The sequence below is a fragment of the Delphinapterus leucas genome, chromosome 1, assembly GCF_059928025.1.
Source record: "Delphinapterus leucas isolate spDelLeu-1000000601 "Yukka" chromosome 1, BTC_Dleu_Yukka2, whole genome shotgun sequence".
NCBI classification, from domain to species: Eukaryota; Metazoa; Chordata; class Mammalia; order Artiodactyla; family Monodontidae; genus Delphinapterus; species Delphinapterus leucas.
Window position 1 is genome coordinate 59,182,091 of NC_143129.1, and position 22,744 is coordinate 59,204,834.

General features: G+C 45.0%; 1 protein-coding gene across 1 annotated transcript in view; it reads left to right on the forward strand.

Annotated features, from left to right (window-relative positions):
• Window positions 1-13,014, forward strand: part of ASTN1 (astrotactin 1) — a 163,783-nt gene extending 150,769 nt beyond the window's left edge. Inside the window, exons 19-20 of the mRNA XM_089901297.1 lie at window positions 8,632-8,815; window positions 12,777-13,014. Of these exons, the coding sequence (XP_089757423.1) occupies window positions 8,632-8,815; window positions 12,777-13,014 (422 nt within the window). The remainder of the gene's footprint in view (window positions 1-8,631; window positions 8,816-12,776) is intronic.
• Window positions 13,015-22,744: the final 9,730 nt, after the last annotated feature.

Sequence of the window (22,744 nt, forward strand, 5' to 3'; positions counted from 1 at the left end):
AAATGTGCTTCTCTCTGGAGTGAGTGTTGCCTGGTTTGTAGGGTATGGACTGAATGACTTTTGAAGGTCTCTGAAATCCCTTGATGATGAAAGCAGAATCTGGGGTTGAAAACACCTAGATGAGAGACTGGGAAGGACCCAAGTTACCCTTATTTCATCATCTGTTGATTTCTTACTCCAAGCCAGAGTAAGAACAGGTGTTGAGAAGGTGTCCCAGCTATTTCCGTTTTGGAGAATTTGCTGATGTCCTTGCCAGCAGTGGTAGGCACCTTGGACTTGTTTGCTGAATAGGCAGCAGGCTGGTTGGACATCAGTGGGGTGAATAGCACGTAGGAGAGATGCCAGACAGTGCCACCTGCAGGAATAGATGGATAGAAGCAACTCTGGAATAAAGAGTGGCCAGCAAAGAATAATCTGCCCAGGAGAGACCGCTATACTATTTCTCTGTGGGGCTTCTTTGTGTTAATCTCGTCCCCAAAGCATATCAAGATGTGCTTCTGACCATTTGTGCCCCCTGACAAAGAAGACTTTCTGAAATCCCAGCAGACCAGCTGGGAGCACGAGAAGCAACTTAATGCTGAGAGAATGAAATAACATTCCCAGGTCCCGTTATCCTTCAGCCAGAGAGGAGTCCTGTACGGGGCAGATGCGGAGATTAATGAGTTAGATTAATTGAGGACATCCTTGCAAATTAATACAGGCCTGGCCGTTATGCCAAAAAGCATAAGCTTTGCCTTCTTCAAACCCAGATGGCGATCATGAATATAGCTCACTTGGGTTGAGTTTACAACTAGTGACAAATGGGAATTACCTTTTAAGTGACCCAGAGCATGACCTCAGCTCCTAATTATCTAGCAGGAAGGCAGACCCTATTTCTTTTTTTTTTTAATCTTATTTAATTTATTTTTTTATACAACAGGTTCTTATTAGTCATCAATTTTATACACATGAGTGTGTACATGTCAGTCCAGACCCTATTTCTTATACGATCATTTTCCTAAACTAGATACTTTCTATGAAGAATTTTACTGCCTTATGACAGTAAAGTCACTGAGCAAGGAAGTTTCTACCAATGTTTTACTGAAAATACCCTTTACCCAGCAGGAAAGGCTAGTCAGTAATAAGGTCAACCTAGTCTCTAGGTTGGGGCATGACCTTCAAGGGTTCTTCATGTGGCTTCACTAAGTGAAGGCTAGTTCTCATTCATCTTTCCTCCAACATTCATCCTCCTTTCCTGATGCCAAACATAAATCCTATCCATTTCTTCATTTGCTTCTTCCACAGTCATTTATTAATTAATACCACAATCTGGTGTTCGATGCTAAAGAAACAAAAGGAACTAGGCTCAGAATCTATTTTCAAGAACTTTATAATAAGATTTCATGAATGTATCCAATCAGACAACTTATCTTTATCTTAAGCCCTTGCTAAATAGCTGGTCTAGGCACTGGGGCAAAACTCCCCTGCCTCGTGGAGATTATATTTAAGCAGGGGTGACAAAGCAAAACAGTAGCAAAATAAGTAATATTTCAGATAGTGACATACGTTATGGAGACATATAAGCAGGGAAACGGTTTAGGAAGGCAGGGGGTAGAATTTCAACTAGAGTGGGCTGAGAGGAAGGAGAAGGAGGAAAGCACACAGATATCTGGAGGTGGTCCATTCCAGTAGAGGAGCCGCAGTGCAGACATCCTTGGCGTGTTTGAAGAAGAGAAAGGAGGCTCCTCTGGTGAGAAAGATGATGAGAAGGAAAGGAACAGGAGAGGAGCTCTGAGAGGCTGTGGGGAAGATCCTGTAATGCTTGGTCATCAGAGTAGGCAATGGGATTCTGCTAGGGACTGGGATGGGAAGCCCTGGAAAACTTTGGGCAGAAGAATGACATGATCAGACTTAATGTTACAGGATCGTTCTGTCTACTTTGTTGAGCATGGACTCCAAATATTGGGTCCAAGGTGGAAGTGGGAAGACCGATTAGAAGGCTATGGCAATACAGAGGAGAGATGATATTGTTTTAAACTAGAATGATCAGGATATAGGTGATGAGAAGTGGTCCAATTCTAAATTATTTTGATGGTAGAACTAAAAGGATTTGCTAAATGGATTGGATGTGGAGCGTGAGAGAAAGAAGAGTTCTTCCAGCCTTATCCTATATTGTGAAAAGCGGTGTATAGAGGTGTGTCCAAAGTGCTTAGCTGAAGCAAGACCACCTAGGTCAGCTAAGCAAGACCACCTCGTTCAACCGCTTGTGATGTTTCCCTGGCAGACCCCAGCAGCCTATGTGAAGGTAAAGGAAGAGCAGAAGACGGAGCAAGCTACTCGAGGACACTAGCAATGGGCCGCGTAGATCAGGTTAAGTAGAAAAGGATGTAAATACAGGAGTGATGCCTGGAGTGAACGAAGATGTCAAAGGACTTGGGGTTTCTGTCATTGAAGAACAGATTTGGTAGCAATAAGTATAGGAACCATGAAAAGAGGTTGTGTTCACAGTACATATGTGATATTTGGATTTATTATTTCAGAGATGGAGAAGTTCTCAGCCCAGTGATTGGCTTTGATGATGGGGGAGTCTCTAGACTTAAGCAGGCCTTTCATTTTGGCAGTGAAGTCACCCAAAATGGTGATAAGAAATGAGGTGGAGAAGATAACCAGATGCTAGATTCTGCCATGTCTGGAGAAGCATAGTTAGGAAGTGAGTGGTGGGAAATAGAAAGAGACAGGTAAGATTTTAAAGTGGAGGGACTTTTACATATATTGAGAGAAAAAATTGTTTTCTGGGAGGTGGCTCTTTTCTGGTGTATGAGAAGGATCCCTCAGTACTGGAGAAGGTGTCATGCAGGTTTCAGCCGATGCAGGGGTATGGAGGGAAGGAAGAGTGTGTTCCAAGGTCAAGGGTGAACGGAGAGTTGGTTGCCACATAACAGTGTTGGTCCCAGAGGAAGTAAGAAAGTTTTGAGAGAACGAATGAGTATAGAACAGTGGTGCTCAAAGTGTGGTCCAGACAAGCAGCATCAACCTCACCTTGGAACTTGTTAGATATGCCAATAGTCAGGTTCCAACTGAGACCTACTGGATCAGGAACTCCAGTGGGAACCAGAAATCTGTGCTTTCACAAGCCTTCCAGGTTGTGAATCAAGTTTAATTCTCAAGTTTGAGAATCATTGGTGTGAAGGAAGCACAGAGCAGCATGGGGAGAGAAGGGTAGGGGAGAGGACAGACAGACTTGGAGGATGGGGGAAAGGGGCTTTGCAATTTGGACAGTGCTTAGAATGACAAAAATATAAAGCCAGTTGGGATTCATTGTCCTCAAGTTTCCACGTGGAATTCTATGGTCAGTTACTTCAGTGTGGGGACAGACTGGGGTTTCAGGTAGCTCCCCCCGAAATAATGTAAATGATGACTTAGGACCTCCATTCAGGAGACTTTTGTTACAGCAGCCAAGGAAGCCATTGGCAGAAGGTATAGGTGCTTCCCAGGATTCTTATTTCATAGGAAAAAGAGCAACCACTGCTGGGGGATAAGAAAGCTCCCTTCTGCCCCTGGAGTCACTCCTCTCATTTAAATAAGACTATTTCCCCACTCTTGGACTCTTGTGTTTCAGCCTCTCTCTGTGTCATGGCATTGGGAAAAGCATGATCTAGTAGAGAACCAGTAACAGGAATTTAAAAAAATAATACCTGCTATTGCCCAACTCTCCCCCTCACTCACTTCCAGACACCATGGCTTATTGCTGCTTTCAGATCTGCTGCCCACCATAGCTGGGGGGCCTCCGTGCTGGCATTTCCTCTCCCTCCTATGCTGTGCCCCAGATATCCTCACAGATCGTTCTCTCCCCTCCTCCAAGCCATGGCTTGAATGTCATCTTTTCAGTGACACCCCTCTATTTAAAATTGCAATGCCCCATGCAGCACTCGCAATGCTCCTTCTCCTGTTTTACTTTTTCCCACTTTCTAGCACACTGTATCTTACTTATTTATTATGTGTATTGCTTAGCTGAATGTGTCCTACCACCAGACTGTAAGTGCCATAGGATGAGGACTTTTTGTCAAAGTTTCTCCCTGGTGTAGCCAAGTACCTAGAAACATGTCAAGCACGTGGTAAGCACTCAGTAAAAATATTTACGGAATGAATTAATGAATAAAAGTGTACTTGCTTTGTCCAGACATCATGCTAAAGAAATGCTTTACATTCGGTATCACTCTTAGCCTCACAATAACCTTGGAAGATATGTGTTATTAACCATCACTGAACAGACAAGGAAACTAAAACCCAGAGAGGTTAAGTAACATGTCCAAGGCCACACAGCTAGTGTAGTGGAGCCCAACTCCATTTGATGTCATGGTGCCTATTACTTTTTTTTTTTTTTAACATCTTTATTGGAGTATAATTGCTTTACAATGGTGTGTTAGTTTCTGCTTTATAACAAAGTGAATCAGTTATACATATACATATGTTCCCATATCTCTTCCCTCTTGTGTCTCCCTCCCTCCCACCCTCCCTATCCCACCCCTCTAGGTGGTCACAAAGCACCGAGCTGATCTCCCTGTGCTATGCGGCTGCTTCCCACTAGCTATCCATTTTATGTTTGCTAGTGTATATATGTCCATGCCACTCTCTCACTTTGTCCCAGCTTACCCTTCCCCCTCCCCATATCCTCAAGTCCATTCTCTAGTAGGTCTGTGTCTTTATTCCTATCTTACCCCTAGTTTCTTCATGACCTTTTTTTTTTTCTTAGATTCCATATATATGTGTTAGCATACGGTATTTGTTTTTCTCTTTCTGACTTACTTCACTCTGTATGACAGACTCTAGGTCCATCCACCTCACTACAAATAACTCAGTTTCGTTTCTTTTTATGGCTGGGTAATATTCCATTGTATATATGTGCCACATCTTCTTTATCCATTCATCCGATGACGGGCACTTAGGTTGTTTCCATCTCGGGGCTATTGTAAACAGAGCTGCAGTGAACATTTTGGTACATGACTCTTTTTGAATTATGGTTTTCTCAGGGTATATGCCCAGTAGTGGGATTGCTGGGTCGTATGGTAGTTCTATTTGTAGTTTTTTAAGGAACCTCCATACTGTTCCCCATAGTGGCTGTATCAATTTACATTCCCCATGGTGCCTATTCTTAACCATACCTTTGGGTCTGAAGCCTTCAGTACCAGCCCTGTTCATTTATTCTGATGCCCGAGAGATATTGGCTCCCTTCTCTTTTTTTTTTTTTTTGTGATGAAGCTGTGTATGTAGACACCCTGCCATCTCTTCACCTGCATTTTAACTATTCCTGAACACCGTGCATGTCAAAGAGAGGGAAGACAGATACCTGTTTTGGAAAACTCGAGACTTCTGTGAAGCTGAAAGCTGGGTTAAATGATAACGAAAAATATCTTATAGTCTTTAACTTTCTTTGAGTTAGTGAATTCTTGAGATGCTATGAAGGCTAATGAAATAATATCCATAAATTCCCTCATTGGAGATAGGAGGGGCCAGAAATATTCGGTCTCTAGGAGCCTAGCGTGTAGATTTTTCTGAATATAATATCCCATTTACCGATGAAGGCTTTTAAGCACACCCTGGTGTTAGATTATCTTGGTTTTAGGAGATTTATGGTAGAAACTGGGACTATCCCACCTGGTCTCAGGCACAAATGCTTCTGCTAACGGGAAGCATTAGCCTACTCTAGCTGGATATTACTGTTGTGTTAGGAGAATAGTAAATATGCCAGAAAACACCTTCGCAGTCATCACTGTTGCTCAGCAGACTGTCACAACCAGGGCCTTAGGCCTGTGATGCTATGTCCCATCACTGGAAATAAGAACAGATTGACAGCAGTAAAAGGATAAGAGAAGGAACCCCTGGGCTTCCCTGGTGGCGCAGTGGTTGAGAGTCCGCCTCCCAACGTAGGGGACGCGGGTTCGTGCCCCGGTCCGGGAGGATCCCACATGCCGTGGAGCGGCTGGGCCCGTGAGCCATGGCCGCTGAGCCTGCACGTCCGGAGCCTGTGCTCCGCAACGGGAGAGGCCACAACAGTGAGAGGCCCGCGTACCGCAAAAAAAAAAACGAGAGAAGGAACCCCGAACCTCCCTGTCTGGGCTCTGGTCTATTCACCTAGGTTTCTGCACTGCTGGTCATTCTTCTCTAAGTACGTACTCCCTGCCTCCCAGTGAACAAGCACAGCTCTTAGAATAGTCCTTCTGCTTCTTTCCATTTCTACTCCAGAAATGACAGACTCCCTGCATATCTACTAGGACTCTCTCTTACTTGGAATTTATGGGCCAGCCAGGGCAGTGTCCTCTACCAGAAATAGTCAACCCAGAAAGCATCCCCCAAGACCCTGCCTCCTGTATCTTTTTTTTTTTTTTTTTTTTGCGGTACACGGGCCTCTCACTGTTGTGGCCTCTCCCGCCGTGGAGCACAGGCTCCGGACGCGCAGGTACAGCGGCCATGGCTCACGGGCCCAGCCACTCTGCGGCACGTGGGATCCTCCCGGACCGGGGCACGAACCCGTGTCCCCTGCATCGGCAGGCGGACTCTCAACCACTGCGCCACCAGGGAAGCCCCTCCTGTATCTTAAATTGGTTAAACACTACCATCCCCTGAGCATAGGTGCAAAAGGGCAATGGAAGATAGAGTTTTAAAGCTTGACTCCAGCCCACACTGGCTATATGACCTTGGGCAGGTAACCTGGCCTCATTTGTAGCACAAAGACATTCATATTCATTGTGCAGTGGTGGTATGAGGATTAGAATTCACACATGTGAAGTTCTTGGCAATCAGTAGGATGTTAATACATAAATACCAGAGCTCTTTATATTCTATATAATTTTTATTTATATTCTTTATATTCTATATAATAAATACCAGAGATCTTTATAGTCTACATCACTGTCCACTTTATCTCTTGATCTTATTTTAACAACCTGAGAATTTTAAAGTCCTGAAAATCTGAATGGATTTCTCAGCTGAAATTATTTTTATTGCAGCTTAAAGATGCTGGTTACAAGGGTTTAATTGCTAAAGGGTTGGTACAACCCAGGTCTGGAGATATATCACCAGAAACCCTCCACCAAAGTGGATTCAAATGACTGCCAAGGTCATAAATTTCATTCATTTAGCTAACATTTTTTTTATCTATTATTTTGTCTGGCCTTGGTCTTGCCACTCAGGACACTGAGGAAGTGAGGTCTGGCTCCTGTTTTCGTAGGCAATGGGCAAGATAGACAAAAAGGGAAATTATTGCAATGCTTGGGCAGAGTAGAGGTAGAAATTTTATTCATTCCAACCCAGGAAACTCTTAAAATGATGACTCAGTCATCACCAGCAACCTTGAATTCACTTGGAGTAGTGACAAGGGATCAGGGCCTTTAGGCTAACAGGGGGTCAAGTGGGCAAAGTCTGGCTTAGAAGCCTGTAGACTTAGTCTCTTCATCCCCAGATTTAACACTGGATCTGAGACAAAGCTCTCCAGATCTCAGTTCCCAGCTGTTTAGGAAGAAAATGTCAACAAATCTCCTTTCTGACAGGTTTAATGAGAAAATATTTAATGATAAAGTGCTTTGAGCTCCACAGGAAAAAATGCCAAGGCTACACAAATTCATTGCCACTTTGCCACATCACCGAGTTCAATCTTAGCAATGTATACCTTGGAGGCAGAAATATAAGAGGTATAAATTAAGCCAAAAGATCACTCGTTTGGAACTGCAGAATGCACTGGATTCAATGTACATGTCAGCACAGATCTGCAAGCTTGCCTTCCTACCTGTCTGGGTGGCCCTAGCAAAAAGACCCGCGTTCCTGCAGTCACAGGGCCAGGTTGCTTTTGGCACTGTGGCTACTCCAGGTTCTTCACATTGCTGGAGGCGCGACCTGACAGTTCCCGACTTCATCCCTGAGCCGAAGGCTGCTCCCTGCTTCCCAGGGCTTCCCTTTGCTTTTGCAGGATTCACTTTGTACCCAAGCATGCAGCTTAGAGGTGCAGGGGAGTTAATGCCTCATGGGGGCAAATGTGAAAAGTCCCCATGGACCAATCCTGAATGGGAGCTGGATATAAAGTCTTCTTCTGTTCTCCCCCAGATGGACCAGTGAGGATCCAATAGCTTCATACATCCTCTCCTGCAAAACATAGCCATCAACTCCTTAGAGCATTTTCTTATATTCACTCTGCCTCCTTTCTTGCCTCATTTCTCTCTATCCTCCCTCCTGCTTCTCTGGGAATGCATTTGCCAATAAAGTATCAATCTATGAGCTCTTGCCTCGGGCTCTGTATTATTAGGAAACATGGGTGAAGACAAAGAATATTATCACGTAAATTGACCTTAGAGAGATTCTATTTGAAGCCTTTCATTTTATAGAAGAGAAAACTGAAACCTGATAGGGCAGTAGGTTCAGTATTCTTTGAGTAATATCACACACACACACGTGTATATATACACACACATATACATGCATATACACACCTATGTGCCTGTATTTATAATCATTTATGTATATGTGTGTATATATATATGTATACGTGTGTGTGTGTGTGTGTGTGTATATATATATGTGTGTGTGTGTGTGTGTGTATATATATATATGTGTGTGTGTGTGTGTATAATCTTATTTATTGGCCTTTTCTCCCATCCTCAGAAATAGCAGACAAGATCTACAATCTCTTCAATGGCTATACCAGTGGGAAGGAGCAGCAGACCGCCTACAACACCCTCCTGGATCTGGGTTCCCCCACCCTCCATCGAGTCCTCTACCACTATAACCAGCATTACGAGAGTTTTGGAGAATTCACCTGGCGGTGTGAGGATGAATTAGGCCCCAGGTAATCAGTAAACTTCATTATCTCTTTTAAAGACCTCAGCTTTTTGAAATTTTGTACCTCTTCCACTATAATACTGCCTTCATGAATTTGCAGATATCCTGGGTGAGCTTAGCTGCTGTAAGTCCTGTGCTTTTAGACAGCTCAGTTCATACTGATTAGTTATGGATAAGCTGTATTTATGCTGTATTTAAGTCAAGCCATGAATGCATTTCCTGAACTCTGAAAAAACCTTTGCCCTTGAGTTGTTTTACCCGCTCTTTATCATGCTGACACAGCATTCCAAAGGCTAAACCGTAGGAGCCAAAAGCTTAGTCTTTTGAAAGAAAATTAGGAATTTTATTGAAGAGGTTATCCAAAAATATTTACTGCATATGAACTTTACATATGTTATATGCATTATACAGACGTATTTCGAGCTAAATCCTACATTCTCTTGAAAGGCAGAATGGGGGTAGCCAGTGACCCATCTTGACATCTAACTTGGCCAAAGTTAGGATAATGTAGTGTTTGCCAACTTGCCCTGGCCCCAAGGCTACAACTTCCTAATACTCAGTACTCCTGCTTTTAGGTTATATAGCCCAGATAGAGTTCTTGGGAAGAGAGGAATGGGAAGAATGCGTAGAGATAACACCTTTCCTTTGTTCCATTCAACATGGCTGTGTATTGCTGCTCTGAGAGGAGAAGATTTCTCTGGAAATACTAAGATTTTCAGATAAACACAGTGAAGAGGCTTTTCACATGGAATGTCCCCAAACTTATACATCCCAAAACTATTTAGGAGTTAATAAAGAAAAAAGAAATAGGGGAAGGAAGGAAGGGAGGGAGGGATGGAAGGAAAGAAAGAAGAGAAATAAAGAGAGGAAGAAAGTAAATGAAGAAAATCAATACAGCAGGATCCTCTGGCACTCAGAATTCTTGCTCTCCTGCCAAAAGGGATCAATAAAAGTATCACCCAAAGCTCATCCCATTTGTCTGATATCTGATCAGTTGGAAAGGAGACTTAGTCTCAGGATGCCTCGTATGACCTGAATTTATAAACTTTTCTAGAAGACCATTGTACAGGACATCCCCCGCCCCGCTTACCTATTTTCTTACTTTTGAAGAAAGGAGAAAATCTAGGATTACCTTCCTAAAATAAAATGATTTTATGTGTAAGGTCAGGAAGAATTTTCTGCGTTCCATAAATTATTTCCCAAAGTTTATAAAGGTTGGTTATTCTTGGGCAAACAGATGCCATGGCTATGGACAGGACACAGAGGGAAATATATAAGGGGGCTTTAATTTGTTCTGTCTCAATTTTGGTAAAAAGCAAACCCTGGGTTAGAAGGTAGATATATATTATGAAATAGCCTCCCTGCTCCATACCTTACCATTACTCCTGTCCTTATTATTACTCATACCTAATATCATCCCCTCTCTCCAGCTCTCTCCCCAATTCCCTTCATGCTCTCTCCTCCCTCCTTCTGACATTTATTGAGTACATATATGCAGTTCTTTGTCAAGGAACATAAATGTCACAATTTGAATAGCACTAACATTGCATACATCATCTTGACTTCCAAGGGAATTTGGACTGCTTTTAAAATTTCTCTCTTGTAACTCAAGAGTCAGAAGGAAAATTGGTTAATGAAGAAAGTGCGCAGGGGGAAAAAATGCCGATCTCATTGTAAAGTAAGGCCTGCTGCTGACTTGACACTGTCTTCTCAAAAAGAGAAGACTCTCAGGAGTCTTCCCAGGAGACTCTTTCATGTGAAATACTGGTTTTTTAAGGCTATATATTAGGGGGAAAATTGTAGTTTCATTAGCTTGTGGAAAATCAAGTTTCGCTCTTCAGTGTCATGGATCTGGGGGAGAACCACAGGAAACAAGAAGTCTCCTGCCTTGAGATACTTCACCACTTTGGAGTTAGTTGTGAGAATAAATAGAAAAGGGTCAGAGGGTACATACGCCCTGCAAGCAAGCAGAAAGTACTCCCTTGCTTCAGTTAAATCCAATTCCATTAAAATTCATGGACGCCTCCATGAGAGTTGAAATACCTTGAGGACAGCCTTGGTCGCATTGCTCTTAAGAAAGAAGAAGGCTCTGAGATGGTCAAGGACATACCCAAATGAATTATTATCTTTTTTTAAAAAGGGAGCAATGAAAATAGCCACAAAAAACTCCATGGGCTAATTAAATCCATTTGTTTGAAAGGATGGCTAGGATGTGTTCCTTTATCCACTTCTTCAAGATGAGGCAGATGCTGCCCTTTACTCTGTCTTCTCTCCCCCTTCGTCCACATCCCAAGAATGTGTCAACAGCTAATGACATGCGGCAGGACAGATTAAGAGGAAGGCCACCAAAGTCCCTGTTGATGACGACTTTTGGAAAGCCTGCTTGGCCAAAGGGCAGAGGCTGATGGGCAGAGGAGAGGCAATCTGCATAAGGTGTGACTTAGTCGGCAGAGTGTTTGATTTTCTCTGACCCACCATTGCAGTGGGAGAAAACTTGACTGGCCTCCGATGACCTCACACTCTCTGGGTCCCTTGACTTTGCTGCCACAGCTCAACACCTTGCTTCCAACGTCCGTCATCCCCGCCCGTCTCTCGCTTGCCCTCCTAGGAATGCGGTGAGCTCACCCCTTGTGACGCTCGTAGCCAGGACGGAAGAAGAGGCATGAAATGAATGTGCTTCTTGTTCTTGAGAGCTCATTCTAAACTTGGTGAAGAAACTTCCAGTTTCTGGAAAGAATTGTTGATTGAATTAGAAAAGAGATGCTTCCTCACGTGTGAAGTTAGCCTAGCAGTTGATAAATACTGCAAGGGGTCCTGTTCATTGAACTTTCCAGAACAGATTTTAGAGCCTCACATGGGCTTGTTGGAATAAGAGACTATTCTTTCATGGGTCTCTGGTCACCCATGGTTTTTTGAAGAAGGGAAAGAACACAGCTAAATGAGGGAATCCCCGTTCCTTCACTTATCCTAAGTGTTCAGAGTCAAAGCCAGGGCGGGCTGAGAACTGGCCATCAGGCAGTCCCATCTCTAACACCAGAAGTGGAAGCCAAGAAGAGGCCGTACACCAGTGAGCTAGATCCTGGCGACAGCCCGCTTCGCCAAGCTATGCGCAGGGGGTCTCACACCCTATTCTTGGCCCAGTGGGATCACTCCTTTACAGTGTGTGTGAACTTGGGGAGACCTTGCCCTCCTCTTCCCATTCTCTCAGGGATCTGCAACAGCTCAGGTGCCCTCTCATCACCTCATCTTCTTCCCACTCTTTGGATGGGGTTTCAGGGGTCTCAATGGCACTAGCCTCCCGACTTTCCGAGGGAGATTGCAGAACAGGGCAGGAGCTCGCCTGGGGGTTAATTAGGTGATGCGTGCCACTGAGAGTCTGCATTTTCCCAAAGAATGACCCTATGTCAATATGCACTGAGGGCACTATTGTTCATGCCCTTATTACACTATAATTACCTTCATACAGGCGTAATGAGTTACACTTGATATCCCCCAAAGTGCAATATATTGGCGGCTTCTACTCAGTTCAGAAATACCCTTGAAAAGGGAAACATCCAGTCAAACACATTATTTGTCATTTAATGGTGATAAATTACTGGCTTTAAAGTAAATTGGTCTGATTTGTCAGCTCTATGATTTGAAAAGAGCATAAATCCCCACTAAAGTGTGTCATTTCCTCTTCCTTATTTGTCCTTATTGCATTTTGTTTCTTTGTTTCCATTTTGGTGCCCTACTTTGCTCGTCCGTCCTTATTAATTAATCATTTCATTCATTCATTCATTCTTCCATTCATTCATTCATTTTCTTGACAAGTATTTATGGAGGTTCCCCCTCTTCTAAGTGCCAGCCATGGAACAGTAAGCAAAATAAACGGGGCTCTTCCCTCTTGAAGTTTAAAGTCTCACACTGTTTATCTTTCCTGCCTTCTCTTCTTTCTAACCTAAGCATCCTCCATGCTTGATCCGTAGGAAAGCTGGCCTCATCCTTTCTCAGCTTGGGGATCTCAGCAGTTGGTGCAATGGACTCCTTCAGGAACCCAAGATAAGCTTGCGACGCAGCTCCCTTAAGTACCTGGGCTGCCGCTACAGCGAGATCAAGCCCTACGGACTTGACTGGTCAGAGCTTAGCCGGGACCTTAGGAAGACGTGTGAGGAGCAGACCCTGAGCATCCCTTACAACGGTTATGGGGACAGCAAAGACATCTAGCGCCATGATGCCAGAGAGCAGCTGCCAAAAGGAAGCAGGAGAGAGGAGGGGAAATGTCTGGGTTGGTGTGTGGATTTTTAATGTTTTTAAGGGAACGTTCAAACCTCCACAGGCAACATCTAAACTAGCGAGAAGGTGATCCTTGCTTCCTGCAGAACTTCTCGGGTATCATGTTCTCCATCTGTGTGGTCAGTAAGCCTGCTAGCCAGGGCTTCCTAAATTTCTTCTTAGGGAAATTACTTTGGGGCTTGTTTTGCGGTTAATTTGTTTTGTTCATTTTTTGTCCAAGAGGTTCATCAAAATGCTCGGGTTCTGCCATGCTTCTCATGAAAGGGCCATTAGGTTGGTGCACCCTGTGCTCACTGAGTTCCTATGTCCCTTGCACCTGGGGACAGAGATGAGGCCAGAAAGTTGTAGAGTGGCCTCAGACCCCAGCCTCAGATGTCCTAGGGAAGCTCTCACACTAAGACCCTAAGCTCTGCTCACAGAGAACAACAGCAAGAGAACTGGGAAGGTGGCCCCTGTGTAGGTCTCATGGTTTCCGCCCCCGGCCTTCCGATTGCTATCTTCACACTGCAGAGGTGAACTTCGCCTCCATTATGGGCCCCGGTCGGCCTCCTGGATTTTTAAGGGAATTTTAAGGGAATTAAATCTCCTTCTGGAAGAACTCTGCCTTCTCCTCTGAACAATATATCTTTAAGAGGCAATAAAATGCTACCTGTCTAATGCACCTGCAGAGCAGTCTACCTGGGAGTCTGGTTAGCAGTCCACGTTCTCGAAAAAAAAATGTAGTTTCTTCTTTTAAAAAGCTCCTGCACCTCCAGGGTGAACTTCTGCAGACCAGTAGTGCATGTCGCATGCCCGGATTCTCTGTGGTGTCTGCGCCGCTTACCTTGCACAGATCCGTCCTGGCTGATGTCCGCTCTGGTCAGGACGGGTCAAGGCCTCCATGTCAGTGTTTTAGTGAACTCAAGTTATTACCCATCACAAAACACTTCCGTCCATTCTCCCCTTTGCCAAATTTGCTTAGTTATGTTGCTAGTTTTGCAAATCATTTCTCTGGGTGAGGATTCTATTTTCACCCCCCATCTAGTTGCCAGGAGCAGCAGAGGTTCCGTGTGGGTGAGCTCCCCTGACCACAGGTAAGGGCCAGGCCACTGCTTCTGCCCCGCTCCCCGAGCATTGGCACTGGCACAAGTGGGGGCCTGGCCAACGGGAAGTCCAGCCTCTCAGAAAGAGCTCTGCAGAGCCCTGTGGACCAGCAATGGCCTTAATTGTCCTCACACACCTCAGAGGCCTGGACACACACGTTCAGCCACCCTGCCTTTGACCAGGGCTCCTCATTTGGAAACACAAGAGAAAGGTCAGGAAGGAGATGCAGAATCTATAAGGCCTGTCATTGAGCCGTATTGAATTTTTTCTAAGTGGTTAGAATGACAGAGCTTGTTTATTGAGTGCTTACTGTGTGCCAGACGCTGCTCTAAGCACTTTACATAACGCTGAATTCTAGCAACAGCTCGTTTCTTACCTACCTGAACCACCATTTGAATTCAGGCTGTCGGACTCCAGAGCACAGGATTTTAACCCCTCGCCCTCCTCAGCTCTGCTTTCCATGTTGCCTGGACGCGCAGCTCTCCCTGGCCCCTGCCTCCGTGGCACAGATATGCCTGCAGTGCGTTGCAGTGGGAGGAGGGCACAGTGCATCCTAACCCTGCAGCCGGGGCGTCCTTTGGGACCACGGATCTGCAGCACAAGCCTTCTCCCCGCCAGTGCCTGAGAGTGAGCCTGTGGCAGGGCTGCAAGCACAGGTGACCTCACGCCCCTCTCTGCATCTTTCTGCAGAAAGATGGAAAGACAGTATATCGACTCTGGAATGCAGCCCCCTCAGTTCCAGAGCAAAGGCTGGCAGAAAACTGAGACCCACCTGGGGTCAATGCCGGGCGGTGGGTGAAATGCCTCAGAAGCCAGTGTCTCACCTTGACCGAAGAGGAAGGGGTACAGGAGGCAGCAGTGGGACCCCAGCCAATGGGGCGGGGCCTTGGTGAGAGCTGGTTTTGCCGCTGCTGCTCCTTTATTCAAGTCTGCACAGAAAGCTGGATCTGCACAGCAGAGGACCAGGACCTTGGGCCAGAGAGGGGGGCCAGGGAGTGGCATCAGGGACACCGTTCCCTGTCCCTCCTTCTGTGTTATTAAAATAAAGCACGCTCACGCTTTCCCTCCCTCCTGCCGTCTCCCCCCAGGTCCATCCTCATCTTTGTCTGCTTCTCCTGCCTGATACCCTTCCTGCTTAGCCCCGTCCTTCTCCCTCCTTCAGTGTGCCCTGTGCCCTCCACACCTACACACAGTATGTGCACACACAGCACACACTCTGCACAGGATATACACACACTACCCACACAGTACACACTCGGCAGAGAGTATATACACATATTACACACACACTACATGTGCACACACTACACACACGCTCTACAAACTGCACAGTGTATACACATACTGCACACACACAACACACACACTACACACTGTATATACACATACTACATGCACAGCATACACACCACACACACACACACACTATAGACTATACACATTATTTACACACTACACAAATACAAACTATAGGCACACACACTATACACATACAGACTGTATGCACACACCCTATACGTATACTATACACACTACACATAGGCACACACACTACATACTACACGCAGCCACAGATGTGCACACTACACATACACACACTACACCCACAGTGTATACACGCACACTACATACACACTGTACACACACAACACACACTATACACGCTGCACAGAACATACACACACACAGTATACAGACACACACTATATACACACAGTCTACACGCACACTACAGACACACACATGCACACTGTACACACAACCTCTATGCCTGGGTCCCACCTACTTTCGAGTTAAAAATAAGGCCAATATGAATGGAGTAGGAGAGAGTGGTCGGGCCCCCTGAGGATTTCACTCGAGGATTTTGCCCAAGGAAGGCAAGCTCGCTCACACCCTGACGACACTGCCCACAGTTTGACTGCAGGAACCCATTCTGACTAGAAGGGTGACGGACGGGGCCACTATTAAACCTCGACTTTCCAAGCTGCCAAACAGGTCTTAAGGGAGCTGCTTATACCCACCAACACTCTGCCAGCCCTGGGATCCCACGAGGCCACTGGTGTCTCCTCCTGAATGGACATGGCCCACTGTAATGGCACTAGACCCTTAACGGAGTGTGCGGTTGTCTTCCGTGGAGTTTGGTCCGTTCATTACTTTCAGTTAATCGCACTTCTTGATATTTGACAATGTTCTATTAAAAAACTGAGTGTGAAAAAAACCCACTTTACTACTATAGAAGGAAGGGAGAGTATAGTGTGACCGACTTCAGGTATAGCAGTATTGTTTAAAAGAGAATCATTGTACGATTATACAAATGGAATAATCAACTAAATAATAAACAAAGCTGTCAGTAAGTGTCGGGTGTGTGGATGTTACCGGTGTCTTTTAATAACCGGAGTGATCTGGTTAGACCAACTGGGGAATTATTAAAGCTTTAAATGTTATACTTTCGATTCTGTTGATACATACATAGGTCTTATAGCCCATCATCTTAAGTAGAAAAAGAGTTAAATCCTTCACAGCAAATTATAAGCTTATTGTTAGGTACTAGCTATTCTCATCTTCTTTCTACCACTCCAAATAATTAGCCAGTGAAATGTATTTATTGCACATCTGCTTCATTTCAGACACTGTGTGTGGTGCGGGAGGTACACTGGGTGGTAGGACAAGCTTGTTCTCCGTCACCGAGAATGGCATTTTATAGGGAAAGTTAGACATTGAACCCATCATTACAAGGGTGACAAGAACTATGACAGAGACATACAGGACTCTGTGGGAGCTGCTGAAATTTGTATGTTGGGCATCTAAGAATAATGTTGCAAAAGGCCCTGCCTGACACATTCTTATCTTGCATTCTGTAGAGGCATTTGGGAGAGGCTGGCTATTATGAACTGTAGCTCAGAACCTCAATCTTTTTTGCCCCCTCTCTACAATGTAACTTTAAATAGATGTTATCTGTGCTGCCACCAGCGCATGTGATTCCCTTTAAATTCTTCAATAGCCAGCTATTCAGTGCCTAGGCACTAGTTGGCCCTCTTGAAAAGTAACCGTGACAGTTCTGGTCTGTGCGCGCAAGTGAGAATTATTAAAAGAAGACAGACTGGCAGTTTTAAAAGACGGCCCCATAAATTCTTCGACACGCCTCCCAACTAGAATGGTGTTCTCCTGCCTCTGCCCTTGAATCTGGGCAGGTTGATGACTGTTTTGACCAATAGATGAGAATGGAAGTGAAACTCTCTGACTTCCAAGTCTGAGTCATAAAAGGCCTTGGGGCTTCTGCCTTTTTCTCTGGAACTCTTACTCTTGGAGAAGAAATCTGAGGCCACCGTGCTGGGGCCACCATGCTGGAGACGTCACATGTAAGCACTCTGGGCCACTGTCCCGGCTGAGCCCAGCCTTCCAGACATTCCAGCTAAGGCACCAGACACATGAATGAAGCTGTCTTGGCCCCTGGAGACCCGTCCCTCTGCCAGCTGCACACCACCCAGCGACCTCTATCAATGTCACATGGAAGAGAAGAATCACCTGCCAAGCCCCGCCTGAATTCCTGGCCCTGAAAATTATGCAACACAATAAAATGGTTATTGCTTTAAGCCACTATGGGGATTGGTCTGCTAAATACAGGGGACCGGATGAGAGCTCAACGGTGTCTATTCCACCCAGCCAGTGACGGAGCATCTAAGTTTCTGTCCCGGGTGTGAATTCACCATGAAAAGAAGAGGTGATTTTACCCGGGCTGGGCTACGTAAGCATAACGTCCCTCTCACCACCTTGCAGCAGGGAATGTCTGCTGCAACAGAGAAGAGCAAAAAAGAAGGCTGGATGCTTCACTCCAATACCTCTCAGAGGGCGAACCTCAGGAACTTAGTGGAAGCCCTGGGAAGGGGGACAGTTGTTCCAGGGCCAGCAAAAAAAAAAAAAAGAGAAAGGAGAAGACAACTGGGGACAAAGTAGGAATATTAGAAGGGAAGGGTTTCTTCTAATTATTTTGCTTTTCTGCCCCTTTGCATTTGGAACTTCCTGGATGTGAATGTGTACATCCCACACTTAAAGTGTGCCAGGCACCGTGCTAAACACTTTAACTGCAGGCTCATCCTCAATCTTCATGCAGTTCTGTGAACTGGATACTCTCAGGAAAGAGGAAGCAGAATCTCAGAGATTTTATATAACTTGCCCCAGTTCACAGTGAAGTAGAAGTAAGGCCTCTCAACCAAGGGCTCTCTGACTCTAACCATTACACCATCCTGCCTCCGCCATTCATGAGTTGGCTTCTTATTGAGTTTCCTAGAAAGGGAAGAACTCCCACTGAGATTTTTTACAAATCGCTGGCTGGTCACCCTATGTCAGACCATAAAAGAGAATGTGGCTGGATCAATACAAACCTACCACGATTAGGAAAACAACTCAGGGTGCATAGCTTGTTTCCAAGCTTGTTTGCTTGTCTGTTTGGCTTGGTTTGGGATTTGTTTGGCTTGTTTTTTGTCTGTCTCGTGAGGATAATGCAGAGTCAAGAAAATCCGTGACTCAAGCTCTATCTGTTGAACGTAGCCTTGTGTTGGCTTTTCATGGTTCTTTTGCCCTGTTCTCTGTGCTCTGCATGCATCCTAGGTAACACCCGATACTTGAGTGAGATCTTGGGAAACAAAAACCTCCTGCCCTTCAGGACAGCATAGCTTGTCATGTTGATCCAGGACCCAGCCTGATTTTGATAACCTACTGGCTCCCAGCCCTGTTTCCATCACCACCTCCTTTTTCATTGTCATTTCAAGTGAACCAATGAATGAGCAGCTTAGTGTCAAATGAAACCTCAGTGTTATATAGAACAGCTGACAATTTCTCTTTGATACATGTGGGACTCCAGGCTTTGGCTCATGTCTGCACTATTCTAAAGTGAGGGGAAAAAAAACCCCTCTTTGTGCCAGGGCTTTGCAGTGTGTGCTGTAATTGAATTGATTCCTGTAGGAACGCACAGGTTTTGATATCTTGTTTCTTCACCCAAACTGCCTTTCCTTAGAGTTTATGAATATGTCTGTTCACACAGAGCTACCCATTAGTGTAATTGATTTCTTACTACCTCTCCCAGGAAGAAAACCTCAGCCATATTCTGCGCTTAATAATTAGGAGCAACTTCCTTTGTTCAGAAAAATTCAAATGTCAGGTAACCCTGAGGCCTTTGCTGTCCAAAGAGTCAGACAGTGTTCTGTGACCTACTGGCTTAGAGATGAAACCGTCTCCTGCCATGTCCTTGTGGTGTCCCGGGACCTAAGAGCCTGTGGATAAGACAAGGTTGGACATGCCTTCACCGCCATTTTGCCCCAGTGACTGTTGAGTGTAACTTGGTAATGCCCATACTACTCAAAAGCCAACTGCCTCTTTGTCCTCAGATCCATTCCCCAGCCTTCTGCTGCTCTGCTGTGTGTCACAGAGAGCTGGCTCTTGCAAGCTACATTTTCCCACACAGCCTTGCCAACAGGCTTCCAGCCCGTGGGACAATGGCAGGCACTTGTGGAAGATTGGAGGACAGGGAGAGGAAGGAAACCAGTGTATTTCTTCCTCTCTCTGACTGGATGGTGTCGTTAGCATCTTCTTTGTGGTTCCAGCTGCCTCTCTGGCCTCAGAACTCCTCCAGCAAATTCCTGCCATGCTTTCAGCTCCCTTTAGGTGGCTCCAAGTCCTGAGTTTTAGTAACACGGTCTTATCTCCTCAAAGCAGGAGCTTCCTGCTGTTGCCAATCTTTGGGTTGGCCCACGATTTTTCACATGCCCTTTCTGTTATTCCAAAGCCTTTCTAATTAGTTTTCCATTTTGAATTTTCTCTATTGAATGATCTAAAATGTGTTCTGCTTTCCTAACTGGGTCTTAACTAATACGTACTTCAAACCAAAAATTATTACATATCATATGACATAAAAGTTTTATAACTCTTTAGGATCTGAATGACAATCTGGAACATAAATTCTGATGACAGAAGTAAAGAAATTTCCATAAACTTGAAGATAGATCGCAAGGATGGCGAATGGGTTTTCACTTGAGTGCTAAATTTGATCAAGTGTAGTGGCTGCCTGTGATTTGTATTTTCTTTTTTTTTTTTGGCTGCGTTGGGTCTTTGTTGCTGCGCGCAGGCTTTCTCTAGTTGCAGCGAGTGGGGGCTACTCTTCGTTGCAGTGCGCGGGCTTCTCATTGCAGTGGCTTCTCGTCGCGGAGCACGGGCTCTAGGCTTACGGGCTTCAGTAGTTGCATCACGTGGGCTCAGTAGTTGCAGCACGTGGGCTCAGTAGTTGCAGCACACGGGCCCTAGAGCATGTGGGCTTCAGTAGTTGTGGTGCGTACACAGAATGCCTAAAATCAGGACTATACAGGAAAATCATTTATGTATGCACCATAATATAAAATAATAATGTCATATAGCTTATATACAAAAGTGAATATAGGTTCATTGCGCAGTGATAATGGAAACAGTGAGAACAAAAAACACTTTTCTGAAACCTCTGGCCCCATTACTATGTGATCACTTTCACAGCATTTTATTTACGTTTTCTGAACTGTTCTTTTTTCATTTCTAAATCTGTATTTTAAGATAGTGTTAGTGGTGTTAATTTGGTATCTTAGGTGGCAGGAAACAAAGGATTTCAAAGTCCCCATCTGTTTCAGCCTCTTGCACAGTGTGTCAGTTAAGATGCAGTCAAGATTTCCACAGAGAGAATTTAATGTAGGGAATTGGTTAAAAGATACCGGAGGAGCAAAAGAGCAAAACTATTTGAAATACTGAGATAACACAGAGGTATGAATAATTGCAGGAAGCAGCCACCCCTCTTGGACTCAGAGAACAAAGGGAGGAAACAGAAAGTAGGTTTCCTCAAGGAGAGGCCATTTGCTTGGTGATGGAGTTTCTTTGTGAGAACATAATAGAGCTGGTCCTTCAAGGGCACAGAGATGACAGAGACTAGAACCAACTGCTGCTGCCACGGTAAAGGGCCATTAGAAGGATGCTGCTGCTTGAACTGCAAGTAGACCCAAAGGAACCAACCAGTCCATTCTCCTTCTTTCTTCCAGTCTCCCTGTAGTGGCCCCTACTGATGAAACCTAACATGAAACTGACAAAAAAGAACTGAAATTTGCAGTGTTTCCACAGCAGCATCACAAAGCAGAGGACAAGAGGGTGGGTTTGAGCTGAGAGACAGTAGTTTAATAACCGGCACAAGTGGCCTGAAGATTAAATGAGATAATGCTTTGGAGGCGCTTAGCACAATGCCTGGAACACACCTAGTAAATGCGCCACAGTATTGGTGCTCCCTGGCTGTCTTTACTGTTCTTAGACACTGAAATGGAGCCACATGTGCCACAGCCATTTATCCTTTCCCAGTAGCTTTTTCTTGACAACATGATAGGGTAGCAAGGAAACATGTTTCAAGTTTATACTATGCATTCTTTTTTCCCTATGGTTTTTTTTTAGGTAACACTGGTTTATAACATTACACGTTTCATGTGTACAACATTATATTTCAGCTTCTGTATATACTACAACGTGCTATCTTTGAAACTGAACTTTCTCTAAGAGGTTTTACCATTTTATGTGAGATTTGTCACTGAAGATGTTGTTGTTTTTAATAGCGAGTAACATTGATTGATTGCTTATTATGTGCTAGGCACCATCTAATCACTTTGACATGGCTTCTCTTGTCTAATTCTCCCAACAAGCTTGTGGACAGATACTGTTAATATCTACATCCTACAGATGAGGAAAGTTGGAAATCTTAAGTAACTTTCCCAAGACCGTAAGGCGGGTAAGTATGGGAGCCAGAGTGTACCCTTCTTACTGCTCTCTTATGCTGCAGTGCGTCCCACCTAAATCACCCCGGGATTTGGAACCTGTGTGACATCAACAGGGTGATTCAACTAAACCAACAGCAAAACTTGACTGAACATGTTTTTTGTGTCTGTTGTTTCTCTTTGTTTTGTTTTGCTGATGGGGGGGGGTCGGGGTTTCCTTGTATGCAGCAGAACCGACAAACGAGACTCGGCGATCTTCACATGTCCACGTCTTGCTGCTTCTTCCTGGTATTCAGCACAGCGTCAGTCCCTGCTGTGGAGAAGGCGTGGCTAGGGAGCTGGGCCTATGCACTTTCAAGGATTCTTGTGACGTGAGTTTATTGGCATGCATGGAAATGGAATTCCTCCCATGTCTGATCTCACTGACTTTTGTGTCTCTACTGGCGTAAAAGTCATTCCCACCCTCCAGCCTGGTCGTATTCTCAGGCAGACCATTCCAACTACGCAGATGTCTCTACAGCTCTAGAACGGAAGCGTTCAACCACACCCATGGATCTACTGTGTCTACACCGCGGTAACCCCTGACCAAGGTCAGTCTAAAGCACTTCAGGTCTCTGGACCTTCCTCACCCTCGGGTATCAGACAGGGGAAGATGTTTTGATCCTCACCCTGTAGCTTCCATGTCCCTTGACGACTAGGAAGGAATCTGAAGAGACCCACAGTAGAGGTGTTGGCGATGGAGCTGACTGGTGCGGGGCAAGGAGAGGGGAACATAAAGAAAGGGCATTTGGCTGCCCCAGCAATACCAG